General features: G+C 40.0%; 1 protein-coding gene across 1 annotated transcript in view; it reads right to left on the bottom strand.

Annotated features, from left to right (window-relative positions):
- Positions 1–23,877, bottom strand: part of LOC126101404 (uncharacterized) — a 104,065-nt gene that overhangs the window by 1,814 nt on the left and 78,374 nt on the right. The window contains exon 6 of the mRNA XM_049912067.1: positions 17,746–17,889. Coding sequence (XP_049768024.1) covers positions 17,746–17,889 — 144 coding nt within the window. The remainder of the gene's footprint in view (positions 1–17,745; positions 17,890–23,877) is intronic.

Raw genomic sequence — 23,877 nt, 5'->3', positions numbered from 1 at the left:
ACTCCCAAGTCACTGGAGAATACAGGCAGTGTGCTCTTGTCACAGAAAAGTAAAAAGGCAAAATAACAAACTAATTATGGGAACAAGGACAAGCATAAATGCATAAAGAATTTGAAAAGGTGCCATGTCAGGCCATTCTACTGCTCAGGGGCAGCTTTATAGATGAATCAATCTTTAGCAATTTCATCTGACTAGCAAAACATCAAAGCTTCAGTGTTCATTGCTAAGCAGTGAACAAGATTTTGACTACTAACATAGGGGCATCATGACAATGACTATGTTAGTCCTTTTACTAGAGGATATAACATCAAGTTAGCCAGGTGTGACGGACATGAAGTGTGCATAATATAGGTCTAGATACTACGGTCACGGTACATGACATTCGCCATCAAAGAGGTGAGGGGGCACAGGAAGAGAAAAGTTGTCTGTCCACATTGTTAGTGTTGTAAATTGACCAACAATGGTAGCTCAGGCTGTAGCACTGCCTTCAGCTGACATGCCTAGAAGCTGTTGCAATTTCTCATTGCACACTTACAGCAATTAAAACCTTGCAAAATGAATTTTTTTTCAGGGAGTTCTTGTTAGAGTGATGTACTGACAGCATCGAAGGTGTGAACGTGAGTTGTGAGTCATGCCCAGGTAATAGAGTCAGCAACAGTACTGCCCGTGAAAGGTGATGGTCTGTGTTCAAGTCCCACTTTTGACTTATTTTTTTAATCTGTTCAGATGTTTCATAATTTAAAGTTTATTCATACTCTCATTTCAACGTGACATGGCCCAGGACTTATACTCCAGTGTTTGTATAGATCTGAAATTTCTACCCCCCATACTTACCTCCGCTACTAAATTGATGTTTCCCGGATGTCTCAGAAAGTGTCCTATCATCCAATCCCTTCTTTTAGTCAAGTTCCATCACAATTTTTTTTCTCTTCAATTATATTGCAATCTATCCATCTAATCTTCAACACTCTTCGTAGTAACATACTCAAAGTCCCTTCTTGTCTGAACTGCTTATCATCCATGTTCCACTTCTGTACAAGGCTACAATTCAGCCACCTGCAGAAACGACTTACTAACACTTAAATGTATGTCAACAAATTTCTCTTCTTCAGAAACACTTTCCCTGCCACTGAAAGTCTACATTTTAGTTCATCTCTGCTCAGCCATCATCAGTTACTTTACTGACCAAATAGAAGAACACATCTATTACTTTCGATATCCCATTTCCTAATCTAAATCCCTCAACATAAGCTGATTTAGTTCTACTGCATTCCATTAGCTCTGTTTTGCTTTGGTTAATGTTCATCCTACATCTTGCTCAAGACACTGTCCATTCTGTTCAACTGCACTTCCACGTCCACGTCCTTTGCTGTTTCTGACAATTTCACATCGTCAACCATAAACCTCAAAGTGCTTATTTTCTCTCCCTGCACTTTACTTCCACCGAGAAATTTTTCTTTGGATTCCTTTACTGCTTTTCCACATACAACTTGAATAACTTCAGGGATAGGCTATAATCCTGATCACGCCATTCTCAACCACTGGTTCCCCTTCATATATCTGTCAAATAGTTTTTGTAAAAGCTGTGAATAACCTTTCGATCCATGTATTTTACCACTGCAACCTTTAGAATTTTAAAAAGAGTACTTATGTCAATACTCTCAACATATTTCTTTAAGTCTACAAAAGATATAAGTGTACATTTGCCTTTCTTTAATCCATCTCCTAAGATAAGTCATAGGATCAACACTGCCTTACATGTTCCTACCTTTCTTCAGAAACCAAACTGATCTTCCTCGAGGTCAGCTTCAAGAAGTCTTTCCATTCTTCTCTAAATAATTCGTGTCAATATTTTGTAACCATGACTTATTAACTGATAGTTCGATAATATTCACACCTGTCAGTTCCTGCTTTCTTTGGAATTGGAATTATTATGTTCTTCTTGAAGTCTGAGGGTACTCACCTGTCTCAAATGTATCACACACCAGGTGAAAGAATTGTGTTACAGCTGCCTCTCCCAAGAATGGAATGTTGTCTACTACAGGAGCCTTGTTTCGGCTTAGTTCTTTCAGTGCCCTGGCAAATTTTTTTTGCAGTATCATCTCTCCCACCTCGACTTCATCTACTTCCTCTTCCCATTCCTGTCATTTCCTTTGTTCAGCCCCTCTACAATTTCTTCCATCTTATGAAATGGATAAACTGCTCCTCCCCATATACGCTCCTGGAAATGGAAAAAAGAACACATTGACACCAGTGTGTCAGCTCCGGACACTGCGAGAGGGCTGTACAAGCAATGATCACACGCACGGCACAGCGGACACACCAGGAACCGCGGTGTTGGCCGTCGAATGGCGCTAGCTGCGCAGCATTTGTGCACCGCCGCCGTCAGTGTCAGCCAGTTTGCCGTGGCATACGGAGCTCCATCGCAGTCTTTAACACTGGTAGCATGCCGCGACAGCGTGGACGTGAACCGGATGTGCAGTTGACGGACTTTGAGCGAGGGCATATAGTGGGCATGCGGGAGGCCGGGTGGACGTACCGCCGAATTGCTCAACACGTGGGGCGTGAGGTCTCCACAGTACATCGATGTTGTCGCCAGTGGTCGGCGGAAGGTGCACGTGCCCGTCGACCTGGGACCGGACCGCAGCGACGCACGGATGCACGCCAAGACCGTAGGATCCTACGCAGTGCCGTAGGGGACCGCACCGCCTCTTCCCAGCAAATTAGGGACACTGTTGCTCCTGGGGTATCGGCGAGGACCATTCGCAACCGTCTCCATGAAGCTGGTCTACGGTCCCGCACACCGTTAGGCCGTCTTCCGCTCACGCCCCAACATCGTGCAGCCCGCCTCCAGTGGTGTCGTGACAGGCGTGAATGGAGGGGCGAATGGAGTCGCTTCTGCCTTGGTGCCAATGATGGTCGTATGCATGTTTGGCGCCGTGCAGGTGAGCGCCACAATCAGGACTGCATACGACCGAGGCACACAGGGCCAACACCCGGCATCATGGTGTGGGGAGCGATCTCCTACACTGGCCGTACACCACTGGTGATCGTCGAGGGGACACTGAATAGTGCACGGTACATCCAAACCGTCATCGAACCCATCGTTCTACCATTCCTAGACCGGCAAGGGAACTTGCTGTTCCAACAGGACAATGCACGTCCGCATGTATCCCGTGCCACCCAACGTGCTCTAGAAGGTGTAAGTCAACTACCCTGGCCAGCAAGATCTCCGGATCTGTCCCCCATTGAGCATGTTTGGGACTGGATGAAGCGTCATCTCACGCGGTCTGCACGTCCAGCACGAACGCTGGTCCAACTGAGGCGCCAGGTGGAAATGGCATGGCAAGCCGTTCCACAGGACTACATCCAGCAACTCTACGATCGTCTCCATGGGAGAATAGCAGCCTGCATTGCTGCGAAAGGTGGATATACACTGTACTAGTGCCGACATTGTGCATGCTCTGTTGCCTGTGTCTATGTGCCTGTGGTTCTGTCAGTGTGATCATGTGATGTATCTGACCCCAGGAATGTGTCAATAAAGTTTCCCCTTCCTGGGACAATGAATTCACGGTGTTCTTATTTCAATTTCCAGGAGTGTAGTTGAGATGTTGAGTTGCAGACAGGCATGACAAAAAGCTGCTAAACAAGTGAGCCCTCGGCCAAAAAGCCTGCTTCTAAAGTAGACAACACACACACACATGCGCAATTTTATAAAACTGAATCTCAACCCCCCTCCCCCACCCAAAACAGTAAAATAATAAATTCACTCAAAAGTAAAAGCTTGCATAAAACTGACAGACATTTCCAATGGAGTATCCCTGAAGTAAAGCTTACCTTGTTTCAAATTACAACATTTGATATAACTATATGTTTTTAATGGGAAATCCATGTGAAATCATTGGACTTTTATATTTGTTGAATTCAACCGCCTCGCACTTAATATATATAAATTTTAAATACCATAAACAAGCAAAATTGCCAGAATGAAATTTTCACTCTACAGCAGACTGTGCGCTGATATGGAACTTCCTGCAGATTAAAAATGTGTGCAGGACTGAGACTTGAACTCAGAAGATGAGGTACTGGTGGGTGTAAAGATGTGAGGACATCTCATGAGTTATTCTCTGGTAGCTCAGTCAGTTGGGCACTTACCCACAAAAGGCAAAGGTTCTGAGTTCAGTCTCGGTTCGGCACACAGTTTTAATCTGCCAGGAAGTGTCCTGTGAAATAGAAATAGAAATGGTGTCCTCATATGAGACTGTTAAATAAAATATTGATCAATATAAGAGTGTATAAACCCTGAAATAATAATATTCTCTCCTTAACACCTCTCTAACATTTTGTGTGTTTATTATGCAAAAGAAGTGCAGTCAGGATATATAAAAGCTCTTTTTCAATTTAACAATTTAACAATTTGCCTATAACTCCATGTCAGTCTTCAAAGCAATAACCAATACAGAATAAGACATTCAGTGTCATCTTCCTCAGATTGCTCATCTTAATCGTTGTCCTCTGTTAAATTTCTGTCGCACTACAGATTAGTGGAAGAGTGTGTTTCTTGTGTTTTTACCTTTTTCCTTTTCAAGACCAAAATTTTTGCTTCGGTCACCTTCGATTCCGCTACAGCTTTCTTCTCTTTCAATTGTTTCAAAAGATACCTCTAAGGGCCTGTGTTAGCTACTTAACACTTTGGGTCCTGAGCCATTGCGCGCGGGTGTCTACCATAAAGACTGGCTGATTTTAACGTATTTAAAATTACTACAACTCATGAAAGGTTTCAGTTATAGCAATAAAATTACTCTTATTGAAAAACCTAGACTTTCTTGTTTAAAACTATATATAATACCTTTCTCTTGAATTAATACATACTTTTGACAAGTGTTATTATTATAACATTGTTTTTGAAAAAAGGAAAATTGGTCAAAGGTATATTCATTGTATTTTCTAGAAGGAAATTTTTTTATTTTACACAAAAATTGTAATTATGATGGATACAGTATGTCTTATCTACAGTAACCTCCTGTAACTATTTTCGGATGCAATTTTGCTCTTTGTGTGGTAAATTTTGAAGCGCGGAAATTTGCACAATGCTACTTTACATTCACTACACTGGTTGCTTGTGTCTTTTCGCCACATTTTGCCAGAAACTTCCTTATTTCCATAAGTGTAACTCCTTTCCACTTTGATAATGAGCAGGTGGGTGAAAGGGAATTTGTGCTTTGTAATTTCCTGATGCACTGTTGAGCATACAGATTAGTTTGTTCCTTTATATGTTTCATCATACTGTCTGTCAGGAAATATGGAAAAAATTCTAGAGGCGCACTGTTCTGGTCTAAACTGTCAACATTGCATATTCCAAATTGTCCTGAGAATAGGTCGATATCTGGTGCATGATCAGTAGTCGTCCAATCTTCCTCAGAATCGGTGCGGTGCGCACGTCTCGGTTTCCCCTCGCCGTTAGTCTCACTCGTTCTTCAGGCACAATATCGATGGGATTACATGCTGCTGAAGTGCTTGGACACCTGCCCTCCTCTTCTGAGTCTATCAGAAGAGTAGTATTTGCAAATAAAATCATAATTACGTACTGAGAGTTTTTTCAGTGAAAATCTGAGCAAAAATTATAGATGTTTTGTTGTCAGAATTCTTTACCTGAACTGCCAGAAACTTCTTCTTGAACATAGTCCGCATCATCATCAGAGTCATCTACAATATCTTCCTCTGACAAATCAACGTCAATTTCTTCTAAATCACGATATAACTCACGAGCAATTTCTTCATCCGTCAAGCCACACTTCACTATGTCGACGCTACTGAGACCGCGCAAGAAAAAATCGCTGCTCACAAAACCCGACAAATAAAAAGGGAAGCAGAACCTTTGACAGGATGCCCGCACTATCTAGTGACCAATACTCGAACTACAGTCCATGCAGCGCATCCCAAACAAGTGGGAGCCGTAGGAACACACAAAGGAAAGAAGGGGAAGAACGAGAACACGCACCCGTAAAATTACAGGCGCCGGACTTTCGGGCAGGTCGCGCACGCCCGTATTTTTACGGGTGTCGGTGCCTAAGTGTTAACAGATTCAGAATGTGTTAATTTTGATAGAGCTGGTGGCTCTTGATGTGGCATGCTGATTTTGGGAGCTGGATAGGAGAGATAAAGGTAAAACTAGAAATCAAATGGAGATCTGGTGTGAAAAAAGGCGAAAAAGGGTTGGTTAGAGCTGGGCTATGTTGATCCTATGGTGAACTTGTGTAGGTAGATAATGATGTGCATAAAGGTTAGGTGGTTGTGTTGCCGCCAAAACACGTTAAAGGGTGGAGAAATACGGGAAAATTTCGAAAAAACTACGTGAGGATGTATTAAAAGGGTGGTTTGGTGGTGGCAGATTATGGAAATGAAGCTAAAAATTGTCTGATGAAGAAATAATGACGTTAAAACCTGTGGGAAGCGGCTAAAAATGATCGATGATGTGAGAAAAACGGAAATGGAAATAAAGCAAAAGATATTAAAACTGGCCGAAAAGGTTGTTTAATAGCTGAAAGGAACTGTTTGTGAACTGGAAACGGCGGATTTTATAGCAGCGGTAGTGTTGAAAGCGGAAAAAAAAAATTTTTTGGTTATGGTTTGGAAGTGGGTTACGTATTATTACGTATTATTGAGTATATATCGGCGGGATAAAATTGTATACTGGATTACGGTAAAAAAGGAGAAGGTGAATAGAAAGTAAAACTGATGGCAAAAACAGAAGGAGGAAATAAGAAGACAGAAAAGACTACGAAATGTAACAGTGACAATAACAATAACAATAACAAACGTGATTGTTGGGTTCAGATTAATGATATGAATATAATAGAGGGAAACATTCCACGTGGGAAAAATATATTTAAAAAGAAAGATGATGAGACTTACCAAACAAAAGTGCTGGCAGGTCGATAGACACACAAACAAACACAAACATACACACAAAAATCTAGCTTTCGCAACCAACGGTTGCCTCGTCAGGAAAGAGGGAAGGAGAAGGAAAGACAAAAGGATATGGGTTTTAAGGGAGAAGGTAAGGAGTCATTCCAATCCCAGGAGCGGAAAGACCTACCTTAGGGGGAAAAAAGGACAGGTATACACTCGCACACACACACATATCCATCCGCATATACACAGACACAAGCAGACATTTGTAAAGGCAAAGAGTTTGGGCAGAGATGTCAGTCGGGACGGAAGTACAGAGGCAAAGATGATGTTGAAAGACAGGTGAGGTATGAGCGGCGGCAGATTGAAATTAGAAATTAGCGGAGATTGAGGCCTGGCGGATAGCGAGAAGAGAGGATATGCTGAAGGGCAAGTTCCCATCTCCGGAGTTCAGACAGGTTGGTGTTAGTGGGAAGTATCCAGATAACCCGGACGGTGTAACACTGTGCCAAGATGTGCTGGCCGTGCACCAAGGCATGTTTAGCCACAGGGTGATCCTCATTACCAACAAGCACTGTCTGCCTGTGTCCATTCATGCGAATGGACAGTTTGTTGCTGGTGATTCCCACATAGAACGCTTCACAGTGTAGGCAGGTCAGTTGGTAAATCACGTGGGTGCTTTCACACGTGGCTCTGCCTTTGATCGTGTACACCTTCCGGGTTACAGGACTGGAATAGGTGGTGGTGGGAGGGTGCATGGGACAGGTTTTACACCGGGGGCGGTTACAGGGGTAGGAGCCAGAGGGTAGGGAAGGTGGTTTGGGGATTTCATGGGGATGAACTAAGAGGTTACGAAGGTTAGGTGGACGGCGGAAAGACACTCTTGGTGGAGTGGAGAGGATTTCATGAAGGATGGATCTCATTTCAGGGCAGGATTTGAGGAAGTCGTATCCTTGCTGGAGAGTCACATTCAGAATCTGATCCAGTCCCGGAAAGTATCCTGTCACAAGTGGGGCACTTTTGGGGTTCTTCTGTGGAAGGTTCCGGGTTTGAGGAGATGAGGAAGTGGCTCTGGTTATTTGCTTCTGTACCAGGTCGGGAGGGTAGTTACGGGATGCAAAAGCTGTTTTCAGGTTGTTGGTGTAATGATTCAAGGATTCCGGACTGGAGCAGATTCGTTTGCCACGAAGACCTAGGCTGTAGGGAAGGGACCGTTTGATGTGGAATGGGTGGCAGCTGTCATAATGGAGGTACTGTTGCTTGTTGGTGGGTTTGATGTGGACGGACGTGTGAAGCTGGCCATTGGACAGGTGGAGGTCAACGTCAAGGAAAGTGGCATGGGATTTAGAGTAGGACCAGGTGAATCTGATGGAACCAAAGGAGTTGAGGTTGGAGAGGAAATTCTGGAGTTCTTCTTCACTGTGAGTCCAGATCATGAAGATGTCATCAATAAATCTGTACCAAACTTTGGGTCAATAATATGTCTGCTTGTGTCTGTATACGTGTTGATGGATATGTGTGTGTGTGCGAGTGTATACCCGTCCTTTTTTCCCCCTAAGGTAAGTCTTTCCGCTCCCGGGACTGGAATGACTCCTTACCCTCTCCCTTAAAACCCACATCCTTTCGTCTTTCCCTCTCCTTCCCTCTTTCCTGATGAGGCTACAGTTTGTTGCGAAAGCTTAGTCACATCATCTTTGTTTTTAGGTATATATATATATATATATATATATATATATATATATATATATATATATATATATATATATATATATATATATATATATATATTTAAAAAGAAAGATGATGAGACTTACCAAACAAAAGCGCTGGCAGGTCGATAGACACACAGACAAACACAAACATACACACAAAATCTAGCTTTCGCAACCAATGGTTGCCTCGTCAGGAAAGAGGGAAGGAGAGGGAAAGACAAAAGGATTTGGGTTTAAGGGAGAGGGTAAGGAGTCATTCCAAACCCGGGAGCGGAAAGACTTACCTTAGGGGGAAAAAAGGAGGGAAAAAAGGACAGGTATACACTCGCACACACACACATATCCATCCTCATATACACAGACACAAGCAGACATTTAAAAATGTCTGCTTGTGTCTGTGTATATGAGGATGGATATGTGTGTGTGTGCGAGTGTATACCTGTCCTTTTTTCCCTCCTTTTTTCCCCCTAAGGTAAGTCTTTCCGCTCCCGGGTTTGGAATGACTCCTTACCCTCTCCCTTAAACCCAAATCCTTTTGTCTTTCCCTCTCCTTCCCTCTTTCCTGACGAGGCAACCATTGGTTGCGAAAGCTAGATTTTGTGTGTATGTTTGTGTTTGTCTGTGTGTCTATCGACCTGCCAGCGCTTTTGTTTGGTAAGTCTCATCATCTTTCTTTTTAAATATATTTTTCCCACGTGGAACGTTTCCCTCTGTTATATATATATATATATATATATATATATATATCACTTATAAACTCACATGTGAAGTACCTTATTTTTATTTTTTTAAATATAATCTACATCAGTTGAAAATGTTAAAATTTTTACGTACATTACTTCAAGATCTAATAAAACTGATAATTTTTTTATACAGAAGGCTGTGGATTGCTGATTTATATAGGTTAAATTACATGTTTGTATTGGTAGGAGGATGGGCACAAGGTTGAGGAAGTTGAGATAAAGTTTTGACAGACAAGAAACTTTCTGGTGATAAAACCATAAGAGGCAGGCTGACAGACTAAATGATTTATGAACTACAGCAGAATTATGGGATAGCCATTAGAAATAATACTGAGGATTTGTTGAAAATTAAGCAGGCAGTAAGGGCTACGTTCTTCCACAGACTGTCAACTGACGAAAAACCAGTGCACCACCTTTTCCCTCCTGGACCGGATTCATGGTGCAATTAACGCAATGCCCAGTACTCATACAGTTCATACAGCCATAAACATTCCATCCCAGCATCAGTCATGGATATCATAAAACCTGTTTACAGAGACCTGGCAAATCCTGAATTACTGAAGAAGTATCTGCATGGTCAGACTCAAAATCCCAATGAGTCGTTCAATAATCTTATATGGACTCGTGTACCAAAAAATGTTTTTGTTGGAATGAAGACACTAAAGTGGGTGGGTCAGTGATGCTGGTATTTCTTTTAATGATGGCAACATTGGTAGGGTGAAAGTGCTACAGCACATGGGAATTAATCCTGGAGCAAACTGCATCAGAGAACTTGAAAAGATGAACAAGGTTTGCATTGATAAGCACAGTTGGCCACTAAGGAGTCCAGAAAGAATAAAAGAAGAAAAAACTTGGAAAAAGATCAAGAGGATGATATACAGCATGATGCAGAGTGCTTCTGAGTGACTTAAAATAAAAAATTAAGCAGATTTTGAAACTTTAGAGGCCATTCCTGAAAATTTACATTTTCTGTTGCATTTTTCCCTAAATCTCAGAAACCACTTTGAGTAGAGTATTCAAATCTTAAGGGAGTAAAAACATACATTCCTGAGTCTACTGAAGTAAAAGAAGAACATAATGTTAAATTATTTAGGATAACGTACAAAAAAGAACACAAAATTTTAACTGTGTAATTAAAAAATTGTATTTCCAAAATCAGTGGCTGAAATGCAATTATTGTAGTTCAGTAGACGCAGATCATACAGTTTAATGTCCTGTAAAAGTTTCATGTCAATAGCTACAGTGGTTCCTGAAATTCCAACTCCCCTTAATGGGGTGACTGAGCTGCACAATTTTTGCTTTCTCTTTACATTCTGCCCAAACTTGCCTCATTCATGTGCTGTGTTTCTGCTTCCGTTCTTCGATCCACTGTAGGTCCTGTGTTCTCTTTGGCTTCTCTTTTTTCCTGTTCGCCCATTGTTCTTTCATCCTCTGGCTGTGTTCTTCCGTCGTCTCTGGTTGGTCCATTGTGTTAGTTTGTTGTGTGGTGTCCCTTGTAGTTTGTTTCTTCTGATCTGGTTCCTAAGGAGTGTTTTGTTTTGTTCAGTCTTCTCTATCTGTTTGATTCGTACCTGTCCTTGTACTACTGTGGTCTCGGTTGCGTACAGTGTTTCTGGTAGTTCCACTGGCTCTTAGTGTCATAGCTTGGCCTTTCGTGAGATAGCTTTCTTATTGTAGTAATTCCAAGTCAATCTGTAGGCCTTCTCTACTTTTGCTCTTCTCTCTTCATTAGATACCTTATTTCTTCCTGTAATCTGTATTGCTTCTCCTAGGTACTTGAAATTTTCTGTTCTGTGTATTGTCCCATATTTTGTGTGTAGTGATGGGTGTTTCTGGGTGCTCATGAACTGTTTTCTTGTATGATATCTGTAGTCCGGCCTTGGCTGCAATTTCGTGTAGTTCCTATATGGCTCTTATTGTTTCTGTTTCTCGTACCGTTACGATAGCTAAATGGTCTACGAATGCTAGGCACTTGACTCTTACTTTTCCTAACAGGACTCCTTTCCGTGTCTTTTCCCATTCCTTCACTATTTTGTCGAGTACTATGTTGAACAGCAATGGCAAGAGGTCGTCGCCCTGCCCGACTCCTGTTCTAATTTCGAATTGTTCTGAGAGCTCCTCACAGAACTTCACTTTAGATGTTGTGTTTGTTAGTGTTTGCTGAATTATGGTTAGTGTCTTCCTATCTACTCTGTATTATTTCAGTATTTTAAAGAGAGTTTCTCTGTCTATTGAGTCGTACGCCTTCTCGAAGTCAATGAAGGTGAAGGTTGTTCTGTTTGTGTTGCAGTATTATCTTAAGGTTCCATATCTATTCAGCGCACGAACTGTGTTTACGAAATCCAGCGTGGTATTCGCCAATCAGGTGGTCTGCTTGCTTTTCTAATCTATTTAGCAGTGCTTTCGAAACTATCTTATATGTGACAGGTAACAGTGAGATGCCCCCATAGTTGTCTGGGTCCGACTTATCCCCTTTCTTCTGTAGAGGGTGCATCAGTGCTGTGTGCCATTCTTTGGGTATCTCTTCTGTTTCCCATATCTGTTTCATGATGTCTCCTTGTGCTCTATTGTTCTTGAGGTTCTTCTCTTACTTCTTCTATCAATGGTGGTTCGCTATCTGGGTTTGTTGCAAGTTCGTCTGTGTCCAGTTTGTTTGTTGGTGATTCTGCAGGACTTTCTCAAAGAACTTCACTAGGAGGTTAAAGTTATTCTTGGTATTGGTCTCTAGTGTGCCATCCGGTCTCTTAAAGCAGGGTTTCGGTGTTTGGTATTTCATCATGTTTTCTCTGAACATCCTGTAGAAATTCCTCGTGTTGTTCCTTGCGAAGTCTGCATCTATCTCTCCTAGTTCCTGTTTGTCATAGTTTCGTTTCTCTTTATGGGTAATTTTACTTGTCTGTTTCTGTGTATTGAGAAATTCTTTCCAGTTTTCTGGTATCTTGCTGCTATTGAACTTCTTCCATGTGTTTATTCACTTTTTGATTGCTAGGTCACATGTGTGGTTCCACAAGCGGTGTTTCCTGGTTCTCGGTGCTACTGCTAATTTCAAGGCTTCCTGAAGCTTTCCTGATAGCTGTTCCCAGTTTTGCATTGTTCCTATCTTAGTTTTCTCCAATATTTTCTCTTGGTTGAGTGTTAAATATTCTGAGTCTGGTCTAATGATCTTAGTTTTATGTTGTTTCCTCTTAGGGATTAGTTGTATCTTTATCTGTAGTAGGTGCTGATCCGAGTCAAAGAAGCCGTTTTGTGTGTTGATGTTCTGGGTTGCCCTCTGTGCTTCTCTTTGTATTATGATGTGGTCAATCTGTAATTCTCTCTTGCCATTTGGGAGTGTCCATGTGGTTAATTTTTGTATGGGTTTCTTGAAGTTCGTTGATATGATTTTGAGTTCATGGGTCTCGCATAATTCTATCAGGTGTCTCCTGTTTAGGTTCGAATCATGGTGTGGTGTATATCTTCCTGTGATGTGTCTGTATTTTTGTTCTTTTCCTAGTTTTGAGTTGAAGTCTCCTAGAATAATTTTAGTTCAGTGTGCAGGTATTTTCTTGATTATCTCCTCCATTACTGTCCAAAGGTCCTCAATGGTGTCTGGGTACTTCCCGTTGTGGTCATTTGTTGGTGCGTGAGCATTTCTGATCATGTATGCCCTGATTGCCGACTTAATTGTCAGTGTGCTGATTCTTTTGTTAGACGATGTGAAGTCTGTTACTGCGTCTGTGATAGTCCTGTGTACTGCGAATCCTGTGCCATGGAGCCTGAGGTTCTTCCTGCATACCGATGGTTTTCCTTTGTATATTCTGTACTTCCCTCTGTTGAAATGGTCTTCATATGGGGATCTTGTTTCTTGTAGTGCACAAATTTTGATCTTGAACCTGTTTAAAGTATCTGCGAGCTTTTCGATCTTGCCCATCTTGAGTAGTGTGTTCACGTTGAGTGTTGAAATGTAGTGCTACTGTTTTGTCTTGAGAGAGTTTGAGAAGTTTCGATTTTTCCAATGATGTCCGTGAGCCCCCGGAATCCACTGCTGACAACTGTTCCAGTCCACTGACTGAGGCCCAGGGTAGTGAGATTATAAAAAGTATAAAAAGCTGATTTCTCATTTGTCAGAAGACATGAAGTTTGCAATGAAATGGAATACCCTCCCCCTCCACCCAAAAAACACTGTCATAGGTATGAATCATACAATGACTTCTTCATAAATTGTAATAAAATGGGAACTTCTCACTGCATAATGAAGATTCCATGAAGACAGGGAGAAACTGCACAAGTTTTTTAGTTTTCCCATTTGTCAACCTCCATTGTGAAAATTATAATGCTTCCAAAAAATTTCAACTCTGTAGCTTGTCACGAGGTTTGCACAAATAAACTTTATTTCATAACTTCTGAGAAAACTTAATTGTTGGTTTTCACATAATGTGGAACAAATATATCAACAGCATATTAGTGGTCAAAAAGTCTCATTTATTTCATAAACATCTTACACAACATTAGTGATTTAGCTGTGAAAAATATGTATCAAATTGATGTGTATTAACCATATTTCGTTTCAGTCGTTAGGGTACAGTAAAATTTTCTGGGAGTCTAAAAATAAACTAACTTATGCAAATCATTTATACTATAGAAAAAGGTCATTTATGCCCTCATTGAAGTTAAAGTGAAGCAGCAATGCAAATTGTGATGATAGTATCATCGCCACATGTCGGACGCCTTTGAATGCTGCGCACAACCTTCTCGTGTCAGTACTACAGTATGGGTGCCACCCTCTGCTGACTGCCATGAGGGGCGGCCAGAGCCAGCTACTAGGAGAACGGCTGCAACCGGAGAGCAAGATGGAAGAGCGGAGCCCCGAGTGGGTCGACCTGCTATATGACATGCTCCGGACAGAAGATGCCTTTGGTCGGTATCGGTGACACGGTGGATAGTACCAGTCATTAACCTTTTTGAGTTATAGTGAGCTGTGGTGATTGGAACAGTTGTCACCCAGGGTTCTGAATACCAGGCGTGTTCTATGTGGCTCAGCTGCGGAGTAGATGTACTGTATTCAGATAGTTATTTTCGTGTCCCTTCCAGTGACAAATTCTGATAGTTGTGTTTTCTTTTCTAACTGTTTGCATTGAGCAAAGATAGATGAATGAGGAACTGCAGTAATTATAATAGGATGAACACATCTATCATATTCCAATCTAGTTGTAAGGATTTTCTTGCCTAAGATACCACATTAAATTACATGTTTCATAGTAAACTTTTTTTGACATATTGTTCTAAATCAATTATTTCATATTGTTTTTAAAAGTTTGGGTTAAAAAAATAATAATTATGCTTAGCATTCTGTTATAAAATAAAGTTAAACCTGACAATCATTCCAACTAAATAGACGCTCATTTCAGAAAGAGAAACCAAAACTTTCTTAAGGTAACTTTTATCTCACATCAGTATATGACCAACACATATCAAGTTGCAAAGACAAACTGCATGAAAACCTCCACATTATAAGGCACAAAGTTTGCTGATAAGTCTGGAAGTTGAAACCAGCCCAATTCTAAAAAGTATTGAAGCAGATTTGGGAAAAACAAGTAAAAGCTTTTATAATGCACAAGCTTTCTTGAGCATAACCATTTGCAAGTTGTTGTTGTTGTTGTTGTGGTCTTCAGTCCTGAGACTGGTTTGATGCAGCTCTCCATGCTACTCTATCCTGTGTAAGCTCATTTGCAAGTAACTGTATAATTATCATTTGCAAGTAACTGTATAATTATATCTATGCACATATGAATAATGTATCCATTACTTTAGTCAACTAGCCTGCTAAACCTTAATGCAAGTTATATACAAATGTAATACCTTGTACAAATTTAGATTCACTTAGTAAGTCAGTGTGAAGTCTTACAATTGTCAAATCACCTACATAACAATGAAGCATGATATTATTTCCAGAATGAATTTTCACTCTGGTGTGATGTGTGAACTGATTTGAAATATCTGGTGTGATGTATGAACTGATTTGAAATATCCTGGCAGATTAAAGCTTCCTGCCAAGAAGGTGTGTGATATAATTCCCTCTTAGACCACATTGGGAGAGACTAAGGACATGTCTGGATTAGGGAATATCCTAATGAATAGTGGGTGACCATCTGCCTTGAGGTCTTTTTTCTGCAGTTAGTGAGGGCAACATGATAATAATTACTTGGGCAAGCAGGGTCCTTTACATGCCTCAGAAGGTGTTGAGATATGGCCTGTCACCAAGTGTTGGGATACTACAATTTTCCCCTCATTCATTGTTCAAGGGAAGAGTTGCCCCCCCCCCCCCCCTCTCTCTGTCAGGTGTCTCCACATGCCAAAATAGATTTTATCATGGCCAGGAGGAGAAGCATCATAAGCCACAGTCAATCCCAAATCCAATGACAATGTGAAGAAGCAGAAGCTTAAATGACTCACTATTGGGAACCTGACCCAACCTGTCCATATCGGTGACAGCCCACTGGCAATAGAAAACTGGATCCTAACTGAAGAAGCAGTTGCTTCAGCAAAATATTTTACCACTGTTTGCCATTTCTTTCTGGTGGTTGAGTGGTTTCACACTGTTTTGTACCAGTACTTGAACAGCTCCTGCACAATCAAGAAATCCTGCTGATGGCACCTGTCAAAATAGTGGACTGTGTAACAGTTAATAATGTTCAGGAATTCCAATGTGACCACTTCTTGCTATCCTTAATAAATCAGTGGCATTCTGCCCTCACTAATTGAAGATCCAATAGGTTCAGTATATGAACCAACATAAAGCCTACATTCTACTACTAAACGGCATTTCTCACTCCACCGGAGAACAGAAGCAATACTTAGCAGATGAGTAGGGGGAAAATTGGTTGTTTTACATAAACATACAGCAAAATAAATTGACCAGGAAGTCATTGTCTGATTCCTCAAACAGAACTACTGTGGAGCAGTTTTAGAGCCTTGGAGGCTTTTTTTTAAGGACAAATTAAAACGATCTTGTCAGCAATGAAAGCTCTTTAGTCTAAAAAATGCATATATTTCTTGGTTTAGTGCCCTTTCATGTTAACTCACATCACCCATTATTTTTTAGGCAGTATATACCATCCCTGGAGCAGAGCACAGTTCCAGAAGTATGTGTAAGTCACAGGGTGTTAATCTGGGGAATTAGGTGGATGTTTCAACGAATTTACTTATGTCCTTTGGTGTTTCCATTAATGTGTTTGTAGATAAGCTCACTGTCATAATGAAATATTCCCCCCTCCTACCCCCCCCCCCCTTTCTCAATCGAGGCTTCTCAGGGTGATGGCTTAGAAGGTAAACAGTAACGACAGTATTCCACCTTTACAAGGTAATTAATAAGCCAAGTCCCTTTTCCATCCCAAAAAAAAAATATTTTGTTGTGAATGAAATAGAATTCAGCTATACTGATGTAGGGCCAGTGGTTTTCACTGACTGCTCTGAGTGCTGTTTCATTCATGGCATGGATTCACATCTTATTCACAATAAAAACTCACACAAAATTTGTTGGAATAGTTTCAAAATGGCCCAAATATTTGCTTCCTCATCTGCTTTCTATCATTGCTCTACAAATTTGGCAAATGTTCACACAAGGCTTTTTTATTGTTAACTGTTCTAATGTGGCTAATGTTTAAGCTATTTTGTACATCTTTAATCATAAATCAACCAATACTTGAATCTTGTCTTACATAGTTCTGAAGTATGTATCAGCATGGTATAAACCATAATTTTATAAATACCAAACAGGCATAGAATTTTTATAACCACATCATCACATCAATCACAAAAACCAACTCCTCATTACACACCACAAACTAAGAGTAGAATGGCTGAAGAAAATTGTCCACTGGAGTGTTAACTAACTTCCACTGTGTGTTGAAAGGCAGAAAATCCTCTCCAAACTCCTTCTTACATTTCCCAGCGAGATACTGTCCAACCTATAATTGATCTCAGTACACCCCTGTGCTGCTGCTGCTGCTACTACCTGTCATTATTTTCAGCATCATCAAACAAATCACAAAAACCTATGCACTGATCAATGCCCATAAATGTTTGGTGATTGTCTTTACACATTCCAACATTTTACACCACCACACTAAAACACAGCTCCACTTCCCACGATATTTTGTTTTGGTTGTATACTCTTCCATGAACTGATATATTTCCAGTTTCTAGTCTTGGTGAAAAAGTGTTAACACAAAAGTCAAACTACAGTCTTGGAATATTCCTGTCTAAAAATGTTAAACATGACTCGAAAATTGTTGGGTATTTGTCAGACAAGAAGTATCACTTAAGATGTAAGAAATACCGAAGCATTTAAAAAGGAGATGCATTCAAAAACAAGATGAAGATATAGAAACAGTACTTACTCTCAACCTTTTCATATCCTTCAAGAAGCTTTTTGACTCCCTCTTCCAGTTGGAAATTAATGTCATACTTCTCAAAAATGGTGTTTATCATATCTGAAGCACAGTTTGACATGAATTCTGCCACTGTGTCATCCAATGGTTCCTCTGAGAAAAGACAGGAGTTTTTCAATCATTCAACTACTAGCAACTGAAGAAGAGTCTACAAAACAGAAGTTGTAAAGAAGTAAATGTACTGAATGAGAGCATAACAGAATGTAGCTTCTTCATTAGAATCATACTGTTTACCTACAAGAAATTTTAAGCTTGCATGTTGGTAGAAATTCAAAGCATACCAAAAAAATTGAAGAAAAAAAATTAATGCATAGAAGAATAACTGTTCCGAAACAGAAAATTTGATACTTGAAGACCTGAAGCATAAATAGGAAGTACAGCAACAGAATATTAGACACGTGCTTTCTGAATAAAAACATTAGCTCCAAAGAGGAAAATTGCCACAAAGAATCTATGCACCTGAAGTAAAGGTCGGGTAAACAGCCAAACAAGAAGCACAGCAAATGAAGTTCATGCAACTCAACAAGCAGTAATGGCTCTCATTAATTTAAGAAATATTTGTCAGTGAAAGTATATAATAAGTGCACCCTTTTGTTAAAAAAATAAAAGAAAAAATGTTCCGAGAAGCTGAAGCAAATCAAATCAAATCAAAATTTCCCAGCTGAAGCAAAGAAAATCAAAATACCCCAACAATAGTAATCAAAAGTAGAACCAAAGTGCACTCCTCTCACAGAAATAACAATAAACATCATAAGTACAGAATGCAACGCTCAAGCATTTCAATAAGTTGGTAACATTTTACTGTGTGAAGATGAGACACATTTAAGCAGCACAAACCTAGCAAAACTGTTTAGTACCAACACCTCCATCACAATCTCTTCATTTTAAGGATTGTACACAATACTCATTCATGACATTTCTTTTGCAGTCATTTTAAATTTGTGTCCCCTTGGACCACATACAATTTCAGTTTGACGTCTACGTAACATTAATTTTTTTGTTTCACCTTCAGAGTTTGAAATGCTTCCACCCACCTAAAATGTTTTAATTCTTCTACATAACTGGTGATTTTATCACAGACAGTAAAATATTTAGCTCTTGAAAAATTTATTTATTTCTTATTTTATCACGTCTTGTAACATCTCTCATAAAATGTTAGAAATCTCAATTTTGCAGCCTGGTGTTCAAACTTCTAACCTAATACTCAATCTTCCATTTTAAACATAACAAATGGTTCAGTCATAACATTTTAACGTCATTTCATTTTATAAAGCATTCTTATATAGCAGGTAGTATATGTTCATTTTATTCCATGGTATCTACCCCAGCCTTAAAAAATGCTACTCCAATGTAACTGAAGAATGATACTTATGTATGTAAATTACATTTGTGACTGGGATGTTTTTGCATACTTATGTCTTGGATGGAGAAATTTAAAAATATGTTGCCAATTGTACATGCACAGTGAACAAAAGCTTGCAGCTCATTTTTTTTAATTTTTTTATTTTATATTATTCTCAGGTGTTATCTGAATGCCTGCAAATAAAAGAGATTCTTCAAATGTCTAACATTAAGTTAACGATGTCTTTATTTCCACTTTGTTAAAATAGGTATTACAACTAAGAGTGATAAAAGTAATCTTTAAATATCCTACATTCTCTGTCATTTTTATAATAATTTACTATAACACCTGAGTTGGTACAAGAAAAAGTGAAAGGTTCCTGCACCACCATCTGTTCTCCTTTCTGATGCACTTGTCAGTTTCATTTCTCCCTTTGTCTGAACACACTTCGCTGTAGTCTATTGTATTGATCTTGTTTGTAGTAGTCCATACATACACAAAATAATACTGAGAAAACTGCAAAATTCATGTAACTTCACAGGAGACCCTATGCTAGCAAGTTTTTTTATAGATTGAACAATGGAAAATCCAGGGTGGAATAATGACAGTATTGTGAAAACTATAGTTTGCTACTCACCATACAGAGGAGATTTGAGGTGAAGACAGGCACAACAAGAATACTGCTCTGCATTTAAGCTTTTGGCCAAGAGCTCTTCTTCTATAGTAAAAAACACATGCACATTCACACAAGCACAAATGACACACACATGACCATGGTCTTTGGCCACTGAGACTGGACTGTGAGTAAATATGGCTGATGAGAGAAGCAATCCATATGTGATGAGGGCATACTGGTGGTTTGGGTGCAGAGGGGGATGGATATCAGGTAGGGATGGGGGAGAGAGTAGTGCTGCCTGTGAGAGCATGCAGGGACATGGGGGGGGGGGGGGGGGGGGGGGGGGGGGGACTGGATAGGGATGCTAGGTGCAGTCAGGTTTGAGGGTGGAAGGGGAGTAGAAAAGTAGAGGAGGGGAAAAGATTAGGAACAGAAGGCTGTGTAGTGATGGGGTGAGAGCAGGAGGGAATGGGATAGCACTTCTCTCCTTTTCCACTTGCCTTTCCCCTGCCCCTCCCTATCAAGAAACCAACCAATTGCATCTAGCAGCCCTATCCTGTCCCCACCATGTTCTTCATGCTCCTACACGCAGCACTACCCCCCCCCCCTCTTTCTCCCCCCCCCCCCCCCACACACACACACACAGCAACCACTGTTATCCCTCTGCCTCCATGCCCCAAGCCACTTCCTTACCCCACCATCCACAGATTGCTTTTCCTATTGGACATAGTTGCTTGCAGTCCAGCCTCAGTGGCCAGCGACAATGGTCATTTGTGTGTCAGTTGTGCTGCGTAAATGTGTATGTCTTTCTACTTTAGAAGAAGGCCAAAAGATTAAATATACAGCAGTCTTTGCAGCAGTGGCTGTCTGCGACTCAACATCTCCTCTATATGGTGAGTAGCAACCTAACCTTTTCAAAATACTGTCTTTTTTATATTGCATTTACTTTTCATACTTGCAATTCTATTACTAAGTAGCACACTGATTCATTTCATTTCACATTTAAAGTCTCGAATCATGCAGTGGTCAAAGAAATTAGTACAATAATCAAACACCTCACCAATATAAATGAATGTGAGACTACAGCTCGCATCATGCTGGAAGACTGCCCTATTTTCAGCTGTTCTGCCCATCCCCCACCATTAACTGCTAGTAGCCAATAAGAGTCAATCTCTTTCCAAGCGGCTAGCCATGAGTTACAAACTGGACAGCGAAAATCTCTCTCCCTTGTGCTGCGCTGTTGCCGTATTTTGCAACAATGCAGTTTCATTCACATAGCGACCAAATTATTCATTCAGACATCAATGTTACTTTCTTGTAACAGTATAGCTGTGAATGTGTATCTGTTAATGTTTTAGTGCGATTTCCAAATGAATATGTCATGTGACAGCAATAAACATGAATTTCCACACAAGCAACTTTAATTAAATTGCATGCCTATGAAGTATCGTCTTAGGCGTGTGACTGGTTTTGTGATTTCCTGTCAGAAAGATCACCGTATGTAGTAATCGAGGAAAAATAATCGAGTAAAACATAAGTGATAGAAGTGATAGCTGGCATTTCCAAGGGAGTGTCATGGACGCTCCTCTGTTCCTGATGTAATAAACAATTTAGGAGACAACTTGAGCAGCCCTCTTAAGACTGTATGCAGATGATTCTGTGATTTACTGTCTTATACAGTCATCAGAAATTAAAACAAATTAGAAAATGATTTAGACATGATATCTGTATGGTGAGAAAAGTGGCAACAGACTCTAAATAATGAAAATCACTAAAAGGAATCCCCTAAACTCAGTTTACAGGATAAAACAATTCTAAAGGCTGTAAATTCAACTAAATACTTAGGGATTACAATTATGAATAACTTAAAATGCAACTATTCCACCAATAACATTGTGTGGGAAGCAAACCAAAGACTTCAATTTATTGCTAAAACACTTAGAAAATCCAACATGTCCTCTAAGGAGACTACTTGCACTACGCTTTTCCACCTTCTTCTGGAGTATTGCTGTCATGTGTGGCATCCATAGCAGATAGAACTGATTGAAAAAGGGCAACTCATTTTGTATTTTCACGAAATAGGGGAGAGACTGCCACGGATATGATACGCTAATTGGGGTGGCATGAAAACAATGGCGTTTCTCGTTGTGGCTGGATTTTATCATGAAATTTCAGTCGCCAACTTTCTCCTCACAGTGTGAAAATACATTGTTGGTACCCACCTACATAGAGAGAAATGTTCATCAGAATAAAATAAGAGAAATTAGAGTTTGCAAGGAAAGATAAAAGTGTTCGTGTTTCCTGCATGCTGTTCGAGAGGGGAACGGTAGAGAAATATCTTGAAGGTGGTTCTATGGACGCTCCACCAGGCACTTAATTGCGAATTGCACAGTAATCTTGTAGATATAACTGCCTTACAAGCAGTCGAGGAGGTTTATGTCCATCATTTATAACTTCTTCAAATTTGAATCTGAAACCGATACTTCTATTTTTGTCATTTTCAAAACTCAGGAACGAACTGTAGAAGCACTTGTTGGCAAGAGAGATGAACAGAGAGCAGTGAACAAAAGTGTCAGAGCTGTAGAAAACTGAAAATCATCGAAATTGCAAGAAACCTTTAACACAAATAGATGGTTTTGATAAAGATGCTTTAAAGCACTCCATGTTTGAAATGTACATAAAAAGGGAATACCCAGCATCACAAAAACTTGTTACAATTATGCCTGAGCAAATTGGCTTCAAAGGTAGCACTTCGTCAATGTAAAGAATTTTAAAATTACATTGGTTTTAAACATGTTAAGATGATAGTTTTTAATTGAAAGAAGTGACATAGAAGCAGCACGAAGCACACCTGTTATAAAGATGCATGTTACAAGAGGAGGGGGTAGTTCTACAGTGTATTACCTTGATGAAACATGGGTGAATCAGAATCATTCCATGAATACCTACTGGAAAATGAGCGATGGTACTGGTGGTTTTAAAGTTTCCTTAAGAAAACATTCTTGGATACTTATTCTGCAAGATGGCTCTTTTTCTGATTTGGGTTGTGAGAGTTAATGTGTATTTAGATGTAAGAAAATCATTAGTGACTACTATTTGGAAATGAATGCTATCATTTTCAAGACGTGATTCACTGAACAATTCTTGCCATACCTAGCTTCGAAGTCAGTCATTGTAATTACCGTGCCTGTTATCATTCACCTGTTACAGAGAAATAACAAAGTACAAGCACCAGAAAAGGGGATATAGTGCTCTGGCTGAAAAATAAAAACATTCTGGACAATGTAAGCCAGACTTGTGCTGAACTCTTGCAGCTCGTTAATTTATAAAAGTCACGTGACACAATGTACAAATTTGACTTGCTTGTATGTGAATGTGGTCACACAGTTTTGCGTTTACTCACATATTACTCTCAGTATAATCCGATAGAATTAATTTGCACACAGGTTACAAGCCATGTGGGAAAAAAAAAATTCCAAGATAACAGACACTGAAAGGCTTGTGCTTGAAGCAACAGATAGCATCCCCCTTCAGTGTGGGCGAACTGTGTGTCACGCTGGAAAGTTTCAAAAACAAGACTTTCACAGGGAGGTGCAGATGGATAAAAGCCTTGAACGTATCATCCTACTTTTACAGTCAGGTGGTTCGGACATGAACTCAGACAGTATATGGTATTATGGTGTAGAGCTTGAAACAAAGCAATGATCTTTCTTGGTTTTAAAGAATCATGGTTTAAAAATGTTTTTATCAACATATCAACTGTGTGCACTGTACACGAGAACTTCGTATCTTTTATTGGTTACAAATATGCAGCCTACAAAGTATTCCGACTATTATGTTCAACACACTGCCCAAGGAGAAGTTAAGCTTTTCCCATCCTGTTGTATTACTTTCGAGAATGCAGCTGGATAAATTCATCAAAAACTCCACTATTTCGACATGTAAACCGCTGTCATTTTCATGCCACTAATTGGAAAATGGCTTAAAATGAAAGGGAGGGTTCCCTGTCAAGACATCAGCGGTTTTCGATGTTATCGGTCAGCATTCCATCACATTATTCACAGAAGATGGCTAATTGTTAGCTTGTTCAATGGATCATAAATGCGTTCTCTCACTGTAATGT

This window comes from Schistocerca cancellata, chromosome 9 (genome assembly GCF_023864275.1).
Source record: "Schistocerca cancellata isolate TAMUIC-IGC-003103 chromosome 9, iqSchCanc2.1, whole genome shotgun sequence".
NCBI classification, from domain to species: Eukaryota; Metazoa; Arthropoda; class Insecta; order Orthoptera; family Acrididae; genus Schistocerca; species Schistocerca cancellata.
Note: the sequence above shows the minus strand (reverse complement) of the source record. Positions and strands in the feature narration are given on the sequence as shown.